Here is a 12,163-nt window from a genome sequence, read left to right as displayed (position 1 = left end):
CCGAAAGATGAGCTAGATCACCTCTGCAGTACTTTCTAGCCCGTGGCTTCTGACGTAGTCCCTCAGTTTTTGTTCCCCCAAATCAGGGGGGTCCACAGAGCTCTCTGTGGCTGGGACTGAAAGGAGCCATTGCCAGAGGGGAGAGGTACCAACCAGCAGAAATCAACTACCTCATGAGTTGTGAGTGGTGCGTGGGATGGGAAGGAGGGAAGGAGAGCACTGGCAGACAGGAAGCTGGGACCCTCACATGAATGTTTTGTTGACCCCAGCAAGTCTCTCCCCTGCTCTAGGTCTGTTTTCCATAAATTCCTCCTGGCATCCTCAGAGCAGCCAGAGCCCCCCCCCCCCCACCCCACCACCACCACCTGAGCTAGGCTGGCAGGGGGGAGGGAGACAGGGGAGAGTGGTGTTCACAGATCTAAATCCTCTCTCATTTCAAGAAGCACCAGCTGACCCTGAGGTGGGGATTTGTGGTAAAGACTGGACATTATCAACCCAATACCCATTCTCCCCTTCGTTCTAACTAAACCCTGATATTCTCTTAGGTGAGGATGTGCCCATCAAAAAGGCATTTCTCAGCCTCCCTTGCAGCTAAGAATGGCCCATGAGCTATACGCAGCAGTCATGGGGAGGGAGTTTCTGGAAAAGCTTTTTAAAGGAAACGACTCAGCTGGTAGGCCTGCACTTTTAAATGTCCTTCTCTTTCTCCTACCTGCAATGTGTCTTTTTTTATTTTGTAATCCTCACGCGAGGATATTTTTTCCATTGATTTTTAAAGAGAATGGAAGTGAGGAGCGGGGGGGGGGGGGGGGGGAAGATAGAATAAAGCATCGATGTAAGAGAGACACATTGATTGGTTGCCTCCAACATACACCCTGATCAGGGCTAGGAATCAAACCTTCAACCCTTCGGTGCACATCCAACGCTCTAACCACTGAGCACCCCGGCCAGGGCTGGAATATATCATGATGACTGAGCGAGGCAGCCCTTGGGTGACTTTGTGGCAAAATGCTTTAAGGCAAGGGTTCCCAAACCTTGCTGTACGTGAGAATCACCTTGGGATCTTTAAAAAAATGCTAATGCCCGTTTACCTCCCGCAGATAGTCTAATTGCACTGGTAAGAGGTATGGCCTAGGCCTTGGGATTTTTAAACACTCCCCAGTTTGAAGCAAAGTTTGAGAACCGCCCCTGTAAGCAGAGCAGAGTGACAAGCGGAATGGAGCCTGGGTTTCTAGTGACACAAGAAGCCACCACGCAACCATGGACAGCCTGCCACTAAACTTTCATTTGCTGGAGCCTCTCTCCTGAGGCCTTGTTTCTAGGAACAGACAGAGATTCCTGACTCCACAGCACAGCCCAGGCAACAGAAACGGCCGACATTGCCATGGAGCCCCCCTCAGAGCAGCCGCGGGCCCTGGACTCGCCATTTGGCAGGCTTGAGTTCAAATCCTGACTCCACTACCTGCCAACTGGCAAGCTTCTCCACCTGAGAAATGAGGGCCTTGGAAAAGGCCGTGTTCTCCCGCTCCCCTGCCCGCTCCCGGGGCGCAGGTGCCCTCGCCCCTGCAGCCTCAGCTCCCATCACCCTTCCAGACCCTTAGCAGGCACCCGTGATGATTTGCTTGGTTGACACTGAATTGCTTCCATGTGGTCCAGTTCTGAAATTTTCATTTATTTATGAACCTAATGGAGAAGAGAATAAACAAAGGGGCAACGTTTCAAAAAGGTAACAATTTACCTCATGCAAATCATTGAGGGCAGCACCTTCGGGCAGATTCTTTCAGCCCCTCCAGATTTGGGACGGGAAATGCCCTGGTGAGAAGCAGGGGCCCGTCTCCCAAGCTCCCAACCTGGACCTTCGGTTAGCACTACGAAGACAGGAAGTCTCCGTCCATCATTTAAAAATAACAAGTGTGTGTGTGTGTATTAAACACCCCAGGGTCCACACGAGCTTGATTGAAACCAAGCTTGGGCAGTGACCTGGAAAACCCAGAAATGCCCTCAGAAAGCTCCGGGGAAGAAGACATCTGTTTGGGCTGACTCATTCCGATGCACTGTCTCCACCAGCTGCGCCTGAAAGCCAACTGAAGAGCTCTCGCCACGCAGCTGCCTCGATGCCACCTGCAGAGCTTCTGATCCAGAAGGTCCGCGCAGCCAGGCATCTGTTGCTGAAAAGGCTCCCCAGGTGGTTCTGACAGGCCACGGGGATGGAGAAGCACTTCTCTACACAGCTTCCAATCTCCAGGTAATCAGTGTATCTCAGCAGAGTGTCTAGGACTAGACAGGAACCTGAGGTGGGATCTCCGAAGCCGGCTGAGCAGCACCCTCATGCCTGCCCAGTCACCAGCCCCTGCGGTCACTCACCCCTGCAGCCACAGCTCCCCACAGGCATCGGCTGGGAACCAGGCCCGCTTGGCTGGGAACTGCCGTCACCCTCCCTGGCCTGCCACATATCTCAAAAGCGCAGCCCGCACCTCCAGCTTCCACATGCCACCCACGCCCGGAGCTCCCTGCCATCTGCCTGCCACCGCTCTGCTCTCGTGAAACAGAGTCCCCGTCGTTTGCCTGCGAGTTTACAAAGTGCTGTCACTTGGACTTCTAATTCCAAAGGTGGAAGTGACTGAACCAGTCTTCCAAGCAGGGAAACTGAGGCTCGGTGAGGTGAGACTATTGGTCCAGGGTCCCTCAGAGGCAGCCAGCTGCCCACCTGGCCCTCCAACCCAAGTCTGCCCATTTGCGTCCAGCCCTCCTTCCCACGTGCTCTTGCCATTCAAAGGGTGCTCCATGGGCCCGCAGCACTGGCATCACCCCAGAGTTCTTTAGAAATGCAGACTCTCCGCACTGACCTGGATCTGCAGACCCCAGGGCACCCCTGCTGGGCCCTCAGGAGCCGCTCTGTGCGGCAGCTGCCTCCCTGCCAGCCTCCAGTCCCCAGATGGCCCTTCCTCCCTTAGACTCTGTCCTCTCTCCTGGCCTTCCAGTCCCTGTCCCCTAGGTCCCCTCCTACCTCCCTGCTCTGTCTCCTCTCTCCCCTCCCACCCCAGGGTGCTGGTCTCAGCCCTCCTCCTCTCTCATTCCATTCTCTCTTTCCTGGCAATTTTATTTCACTTCATGGTTTCAGCCCACAGCGGTTCTGTGCACAGAACCCAGATGGCAAATCTACCTCTTAGGGCGGGTCTCTGTCCTGAGCACCAACACTCATGTCCACCGGCCCATCAACATCTCTCCCAGACATCCCACACCAGAACCCCACAAAGTTCAAAACTGCACTGGCATTGTCAGGGAAGTAAAACTACTGATGGAGGCCTTGCTCAGGGCCAGCTCAGGGTTTCCCAGGTGCGTTGTCATGGCACGCTCATCCCAAACCCACGCGGTGGGTATGATGCTCTCCATCTGACCAGTGGAGAAAGCACGCCTCAGAAAGCAGATGGAACTTGGGCTCTCAGCTGATGCAGGCAGAGCTGGGGTTCAGACCTGGGCTTCTGAACGCCAAACCTCAGGGCATTTCTGCTCCCATCCCTTGCCTGGGCTCTTTCTGACGCACGTAGGACTTAATGATTACATAGTCTCCTTCCTCATCTTTTGCAAGAGTCTCTAACTGGCTTCCTTCCCCCACATCTAACCCCCTACAGTCTATTCTCTACATGGCAGCCGGAGGGATTCTATTAAAAAGGTGTCAGTTCATGTCCCTCCTCTGCTCAAAATCCTCCCACGGCTCCTCAACTCACTCAGAATAAAAGCCCAAGTCCTTACGTAGCCTTACATAGCCTTCAACAATCAGGCCCCACTAACTCTCCAATCCCACATCCTATCCCCTCCCATGGCTCACTCTGCTTCAGCCATACCGACTCCTCCTTGTGGCTAAACAAGCCACTCGCGCTTGTGCCCCAGGGCCTTTGCATTGACTGCCCAGAATGCACTTCTGGCAGATATCCACCAGGCTTTCTTCCTCTTCCCCAGTCACCTTCCAGTCTCTGTGCTGGTGGCACCTACTCAAGGAGCCCCCCGTCACCACCACTGTATATGAACTTGAAACACAGTCCACAATTCCTGGTCCCTTGGGTGCTTTTCTCTTTTTCACAGAATTCATCGCCATAGGAACATTATATACTTACTCAGTTACTTGTTAACTACCTGTCTCCCTTAGTGTGAATGTGAAGTCTAGGAGAGCAAGAGCGTGTTTTTCTCCAAATATCTCAGAGCTCCAAACAGAACCTTCACTCGTATGTTTGTGGGATGACTGCAGCTCTTGTACCCAGACTCTCCTGTCCATTCTCACAGCCACCACCTGAGTCAAGTTCTCACTACACTTCCCTGGACCTCCCCCTGACCCTGGCGTCCTCAAACACTCCACGGCAGGGCTACCCAGCCTGAAATACAGCCCACATCAACCCATTTCTCTCTCAAGGCCCTCCCAGCAGCTTCTCCCAACCCAGGATTCTAGCCTACTCCCCCAAGCACCAGCTTTGCCATCGGCAGATCTGGGTTTGAGCCCAGCTCTGCCACTTGGACAAGGAGCTTCTGAGCCCTCAGTTTTCTAGTCGCTAAAATGGGCTACGAATGACTCTCTCAGGGCTGTGGGGAGGATGAAGGAAGACAATGCGCATTCCTGATCTCAGCCAGGCAGTAAGCATTAGCGATTTTTATTACTATGCCTTTACCATTCCAACTCTGACTGCCCAATTCCCTTTCAACCTACGCTGCAGCCCAGCAGTGACACTGTTCCCCACACACCCAGTGCCTTATCCTCCGTGCCTTTGCCTCCTCCTGGGATGCCCTTCTCAGTCTTTTCTTCCTTTTGTCAAGGACAGTTCAAGTGCCCCCTCCTCCACAAGGCCTTGGCAGTCATTCCCTCCCCCTTCGAATTCCCGCAGCTCTTTATCTGCCCTTGCCGCCTGGCATTTATCAAGATCTCCCAGGAGCCACCATCTTGTATGTAAGTCCCCTCCCCTCCTCCTTGAGGGCAGAACCTCCATCTCATTCATCTCGGCAGCCCTGTCAATTCCCAGAACAGGGTAGGCTCAAGGGAAGTACTAATTAGAGAGTTAATGCGTGGTGAGGGGCACACCATACTGCTTTCCTGCCCCCAACTCAGAAGATCCACTGGGATCGATGTCCGAGCCACCTCTTACCAGCTGTGTGACTTTTAGCAGGTCACTTAAACTCTTGTTCAGAACCTTGGTTTCCTCATCTGTTAAATGAGGGCAATAGGACCTGCTATGTTGACCTCTCAGAATATTATGGGAATCAATGGAGAGAGAATGAAAATGCTTGTAAGGCACGTGGCACTTACACACCAACCCAGGATTGTTGTTACAACCAATGATTCTCCCTGAAAGGTTCGTCACTCTTTGCACAAAAAAAGGTGCCTGAAAGAGCCATCACTGAAGGCGTGGCAGGATGTCAAGTGAGTTTTACCTTCTTCCTTATATCTCTGATTGTTTTTGCAAAGAGCACGTGTTACTCGTAAACCTGGGGAAAGGAACATTTCATGGTTTAAAAAAACAAAAAGGATTCACTTCTTTGAGGTAGGCATTGCTCTTGCCACTGTATCAGTTTAAAGGCAATAGGAACCCCCTAGCTAGTACCTGCCATCAGCAGATGCATGTCTGCAAAGCAGGGTCTCCTGATGATGGGGAGGAAGATGCAGGAGATAGGCCACATACCAGGTTCACGAAGAGGCAGCACTGCCAGGGCAGGAGCTCCTGCTCTGCACACAGCCCCACCTGGACAGGAACCCACGGAGCTGAGCCTCCCCCCATAGGGCTCTCCTCTGGCCTAGGAAGTAGGAAGTGTGGCTTTGGCCACTGGTAAATGCCCTGGGACACTGGGAGGGAAAACCTGAGAGCTGGAGGGAGGCATGGAGCTACAGAAGGCCTAGGGATTCCCCTTGGGCTCCAGGATAAGGAATTAGAGTAAGTCTCATCCCTCTGGAGTCTTGAGGCCAAGAGAGCCCAGGAAAAGCAATAAGCAATGTGGCGGCCAAGCCCGCCCCCTGCTGGCCATATCTGGAGTGGCAGTGCCAGGTGCACAGGGCAGGGTCCTTAGGTACACACCCCTGCACCTGGGACCTAGTCAGACTGTGTCCTGAGGCAAGTTAGGGGTGGGGCATGTCTCTTCCAGGACCGAGAGGCCCAAGATCCCATCTCCGGTCCCCTGTCTTTGCTGGTGGGGTATCTCCTGGCCCAGGCTCCCTGAGCCCAGCCACAAGGAGATGCAAGGCTGGAGTGGGGAGGGGTGAGGAAGGCAGAATTGGGGGCAGTAAGGGGACGATGTGAAGTGGAGAGGAGGGTGCACCACACTCCTGCCTCTGTCTATTCCAACCAGGCCCGCCTCTGCCTCCTGGGCAGCCAGAGAAGCCACGGCTGCTACCATTGCCCGGATTTCCACTCCCACACCCAGGTATTGATTTCCTGCATCATTCATTTGCCGGCCTTGGCTGCTGTGATTAGCTCCCTCCATTCTCCCTGTGGAGCCCCCCGCCCGTCCCTCCATGTTCCAGCAAAGCAGAGCTAATACCAGGCTTTAAATGAGGCTTTGCCACCCGGCCCCAGCAGCTCACAGCCAAGCTCGGCCAATTACAAGTAGGCCCTTGGTATGTCTGCAGCCACCCCCTCAAGAGTGCTTTCCTGGCTAATATAATCCTCTCTAACCACCCCCACCACCTCCGGAGCTCCCACCAGCCAGGAAGCACAGATTCTTAGGATGAGGCATCATGCAGATCTTGACCCTAAGGGAGGGCGGGGGCTCTTGAGTCTGACTCCAGAACTAGGGAGCCCTCAAGCAGGCTCAGGGGCCAACATCAATGGGGGGTACAGACAGTGCTGGCAAAGCAAACAAAAGCGCCTGGATTTAGGGACCAAGATCCTCTCCCTCTTGCAGTTGCTATTAACTGAGAAGGAAGAAAGGACAGAGGCATGGACCTTCTTGAGGACATTTGTAAAGCCCTAAGCTTTCTGTCAGCCCTGAGGGGACCAGAGTTTTCCAATGCGATGCCTTCTCCCAGGGGAGAGTCCGAAAGGACAGGCAGTTTCTAGGCCTGGGGTAGAAACTAGTGAAAATCCCAAGTGCCCACGCCTAGATCAACACCCAGAAGGCAGTGCTGGGAGGCACACTTCCTGAAATTCCTTCTCCGCACCCTCAGAGGAGGGGAAAAAAACCTGACTTGGTGATAATTCTGTAAGCTATGTTGCTCTTGTCAAATTATTCAACATCTGTCTTCATGTTCCCACAAAAATTAGCATAGGATAGTAGTTTCTGATGACACCTTTGGTGAAATATTTTGACTTCCACCAGTAAGTTGCAAACAACCTGTCTTAAGGATAATGTCAATTCCCACTCCTGCATATTAAATAGTCCAGAGGTTTGTTGTGTTTTTGTAAGGGAGAGGAATCCCTTCAACCCGCCCCTCGCTGGAAGTCCGGCAGCTATGGGCGGAGATGAGCCAGGGGAGGTGGTGTCCTCATGAAGGATACTCCTCCATCCCTTGGCTACTCCCTTTGCCCAGAACTAGGCCTCTGGGGCAGCCCACCATCGTAGCCTTCCGGAAAGCAGCTTACAGGATCCACCCTGGAGCACAACAAACTGGGCCAGGAGATTGGGAGGCTGGGAGGAAAGAGGGAACCAGCTCCAAATGGACCATCTGGTCTGGTACTCAGCTGCTAGAGCATCTGTGCCCCAAAGAAGAGTGAAGCCACCTGGCCAGTTTGAGAGCGCTTCCCCCATCCCATTGCAGGCAGCGCAGATCAGGTCCGGCAAGAGGACCCTCAGAGGGAAGGGGACATAGGTCTCCAGGTCCCTGCCTCCTACCAGCCTCAGCAGAGGCTCCCAGCTCAGGCCAGATTATGGTGGGGTTTGCCCTCCACATCCCAGTCTTCCTCCCTCTCTCCAGTTCAGCTTCCATGTTTGCTAATTTGCTCCTCCCTCAGCCACACAGGCCTGGGAGCAGAGGGGAAGGGGCTGGTGGTTTCCCTCCCCAGGGCACACTTCTTTTTTGTGTGTCTTGAGTAAAAACTGCCTCCTTCCCCACTGCCAGGGCAGCACTGGCCTTCCATCCTCCTCTTTCTTCTGCATCCTAAGGTCCCCTGTCTATAGACACCAGCCTAAGACTCCGTGACTCACCCTAAGCAGAGACCCTCAAGAATGCCCAACTACCCTGTGCAAACCATCTTAGGGAGACACCTGGGAAAGAAAGAATTTCAAGAAGCACTTCTTCAAACTCCCCCCAAACCATGGCCCTTCATTCTTGCAACAAATATTTGCTGAGCTCCTGCTGTGTGCCAGGTACCGTGCTGGGTGCTGGTATACAGGGATGGACACACCTGACCATTTCTCATCTACACTCCACTCCTTCTCAAGTTGCTTCATCTGCTTTGTGAATAGAGGGAAAGTGGGGGAGGGAGCAGAAAACCAGTTCTCCATACTACTCCTTACCCCAGCCCCAGCCCCAGCCCCAGCCCTACAATGGTTCTCTCTGGCTATATCTGGCCAAAGCTTCACGAGGAACTCAGTAGCCTCCTGCTAGCCTCCTCCTCAAACTAGATCTTCCTTTCTCTCCATCCACCTCCGTAAAGACTTTCCACCCAGCAATTCCCCTGAGGCCCCAGTCTTTCTCTGGAGCCACACTCTCCAAGGGCAGGTGGAAAGCAAGTCATCCAAGAGTCAGGGGTTGTCCCCAATGCACACAACTCACTTAACTCACTCTGAGAGGGAGCTTGGACTCAGGAAGGGGAGAAAACACCCAGAAAGGGGGCAGATGTGCCAATGACTCAACCCTCTGAAGGCCCCAACGCACTCTGAAATCAGGGTGTGCAGAGACCACTGCACCTGTCTCCCACTCTCCGCCCTCACTGCTGGGGTTTCCAGGCTAGACTCTGAGCAGCTTCCTCAAGATGTGCCCCATGCAGCCCTGGAGAAGGTTGGAGAAGGTGGAAGGAATGGAGGAAAGGGATGGATGGGAGGTGGGCATGCCAGATCTGCCCAAGGGCACTCAGAGGGAGGACAGAGTCGGGGGCGGCAGCAAACAGAAGGGCTCTCAGTCACTCTCCAGACCTCCTGGGTGTGATGAGAAAGAGGGGGAGACCTCACGGGTGTCCCTCTTTAGGCTTCCTCCTAAGGAACAGTGAGGCTGAAGGGAAACCTTCGGGAGAAAGAGGAAGGAAGACACCGCCCCCCCTGCCCCCCAATCCCTGGTGTCCTTCCCTGTCCTGCGGGGCTGAGGCCTCTGGGACCCACTCAGTCACCCCCTCCCCATAACCCAGCCTCTCTCATTCTTCCTAGTCTTTCCTTTTCTGGCCTATATATAAAGGGCCAGGCAGTAAGAGACACACAAACTAATTAAGAAGCAGAGTTTGGCCAGATGCCTGGGCCAGCCTCCCCAGGGAATTAAACCCAAGCAAGTCACCTCCCAGAAACCCCTCAGGGCACGCCCCTCTTGTGAGGCACCCCCAAAAGGAGGCATTTAGCATCTGCACCTGAGGCTGGTGGCCAAAAATGTATGGGGAGGGACAAAGCCTCTGACCCCCACCAATAGAACACGTCAAACTCTCCCCTTTACCCCCATCTTAAAGGCAGGAACTACGCCCTCATCCTCAGAAAGAAAGAGAATCCTCCCACTCCAGCTCACATCATTAAAAAGTGGCCTACACAGACTGCCCTGCAGTCAGCAGAAAACAAAGTAGGGGCCACTGGGCCCAGAGACACTTTTTGTGCTGTGGGGTAGGGGCATTTTGGGCTGCTAGAAGTCAGAGGGAGGGTCCCTGAGAGGGATGATGCCTGTTCTGGGGACCTTTCCCAGGGAAAACCCACGGAAAAGACGGGATAAGGGGTGACTGGAGTCCCCTTAGCGCCCAAAAGCGAGGTGTGGGGACGCGGGAGCAAAGCTGCCGGGCAGAAGGCAGCGTTTGGAGGCGTAGCGGGTGGGTGTGTGCCTTGTTTGCGCTTGGGGGGGAAGGTGCCTGAGTGTGTGTGTGTGTGTGTGTGTGTGTGTGTGTGTGTGTGTGTGTGTGTGTGTGTGTGTGTGTGTGTGTGTGTGTGTCCCCGCGCGCGCGCACAGGGAAAGGAAGGTGGGGCTGGGGTTTTGTAGCTGGGAACCGGAGGCAGGAAGAACTGGCTCCAGAGAGGTCTGAAAAGAGATGCCGGGGCTTTAGGCTCCGGATCCAGAGGATGTGGCAACCGCTCGAGTTGTCAAGAAGCGATTAAAAAAGCGAAGCCTCTCTGAGATCGCGGAAGGCGAGCCCGCGGCTCCGTGGCGGTGCCGGCAGCCAGCTCTCGCGCAAACCACGCGTAACTCCGGGTCACACATCGCTCGGCTTCCACTCCCGAGGCCGAGCCGGGGTTCGGTGCAAGTCGCTGCCCCAGCCCCGAGTTGAGATCTGTCCCCGGAGCCGACTGGGTGGTCTCCGGGGTTCGGAGTCACTCCCGCCCATGACAGGGTGTGAGAAAGTGGGTGCCTCCCCCTGGCATCACCAGCTTCACGCCAGACCCTACGACCCGCCTCTGTGCTCCGAAGCAGCTCGTTTGGTCTTCTTGCGCCCTGGAAAGGGCGGGGACCCGGGCATCCCCTCCGGAGTGCGAGTCTGGGTCCCCACCAAACCCCGGCAACGCGCGCTTTGCGCCTCTTGCAAAGTTTCCTCCGGTGCTAAGCTGCGTGCCGCGGGACGCGGGCTCTTACCGTAGACTCCCTGTCCTCGGCAGTGGAAGGGGATCAGCGCCAGAAGTAGAAGGCAGGTCACCTCCATCTTCACGGCCGCTGCTTCATCCCCGCGAGGCGGCGCAGCCCGAGAGGCGGCGGGGGGCGCATCCGCCGGGGCCCCGCGATGCTCCCTGCGTCTCCCCCTTCTCGGAGAGGCGACGGAGACCGGGAGACTGAGGAGGCGGCGGCAGCAGCGACGCGGATTGCTCCTCGGGCAGAGCCGCGGCCCTGGTGAGGACGCAGGGGGCGCGGGCCCGGCCCCGGGTGCCTCCGCACGCCCCGCGCAGCCGCCAGCGCCCCGGCCCGAGGAGCCCGGCCGCTGAGTCTCCCCGTGTCCCCAGGGCTCTCCTCTCGGGATACTGGGCGCCGGGGACACTCTTCGGCCGCGGTTCTTCCACCCAACAGGCCAACGACGACTAATAAACTTGTCGTTTCTGCGCCCAGAGGACGCCCCTCCGCTGATCGGGGGCCGGGAGGCCAGGCTCGGTACGGATTAATCTGCGGTCTCCAGTCCTGCGGCGGGTGCTGGGGGCTCAAGGGCCCGACCCAAGGGGGTCGGACTGGGCACCCTCCCAGGGGCGAAGGAGTCCGGGCTCTGGCCCTCCTGAGCGGGCGAGCAGCGTGGGCTGGACTCGGCCGAGGGGAGAGAGCCCGGTGCCCCGGGCCGCGAAGTTAGCTGAGCCCGGAGGAGCCCGGAGAGGAATCGCACCCGGGCGCCCCGCGGGAATCAGGAGAGCAATTCCAGTCAATACAGACCACAGGAAGCGAGGAAAGGACGAAAGTTTGAATCGTTTGAAAAATATTCGCGCTCTCGCCGAGGCCCGGACTGCAGCGCGGGCGTCGCTCGCCACCTCCCCTCGCTGCGCTCGGCTCCTGCGGTCTAGCCGCGGCCGTGGAGCTCCGGATTCGGTGCTCTCCGGAGAGCGGGGCTGCGCCGCGCCCCAAGTTGATCGTCCCTGCCCCCGCCCGGCGCCTGGACTGGCGGGGGCCCCGAGCAGGAGGGGCCGGGCCGGACTCCGCGCGCGGCGGCCGCTGGGCTCCGGGCCGCGGGAGCGCTCCGCTCGCTCCGCAACTTGGGCTTCACTGTGCTGCTTTTCCCCCTTCGGAGCTTTTCATTCGCGCTCCCCCCGCCTCCCTCCCGCCCTCCCTTTCTCCCTTCCTCCTCCCTCCTCCTCGCGTCTCCGCGTTCGGTCTCTCGCTCTCCCACCCTTTGTCGCTCGCTCTCCTGTTTGATTCCCCTCCAGTAAAAAAAAAATAAAAAAAGGAGCCAATTAAAGGCAGCCCAGCTCGCCCGGTCCAGCCTCTGTCCAATTTCCTCGCCTCCCCCAGGACCAATTAGAGAAAACAAAACAGGGCTGGGGGAAGCAGACTGCTCTCTCTCTCTCTCTCTCTCTCTCTCTCTCTTTCCCCCTCCCTCCCCCCCATCTCCCTCTCTCCGCCCCTTCTCCACCCCCCCCCCCCGCAGGAAAA

The 12,163-nt window shown here is 56.4% G+C and overlaps 1 protein-coding gene across 2 annotated transcripts in view; it reads right to left on the bottom strand.

Annotated features, from left to right (window-relative positions):
• MDGA1 (MAM domain containing glycosylphosphatidylinositol anchor 1) overlaps positions 1 to 11,799 on the bottom strand; it is a 54,338-nt gene extending 42,539 nt beyond the window's left edge. For both annotated transcript variants that reach the window (XM_080664104.1, XM_080664105.1), the window contains exon 1: positions 10,673 to 11,799. In XM_080664104.1, the coding sequence (XP_080520230.1) occupies positions 10,673 to 10,739 (67 nt within the window). In that variant the 5' untranslated portion in view covers positions 10,740 to 11,799. The remainder of the gene's footprint in view (positions 1 to 10,672) is intronic.
• Positions 11,800 to 12,163: the final 364 nt, after the last annotated feature.

Source organism: Plecotus auritus, assembly GCF_963455305.1.
Source record: "Plecotus auritus genome assembly, chromosome: 4".
Taxonomy (NCBI): domain Eukaryota; kingdom Metazoa; phylum Chordata; class Mammalia; order Chiroptera; family Vespertilionidae; genus Plecotus; species Plecotus auritus.
Note: the sequence above shows the minus strand (reverse complement) of the source record. Positions and strands in the feature narration are given on the sequence as shown.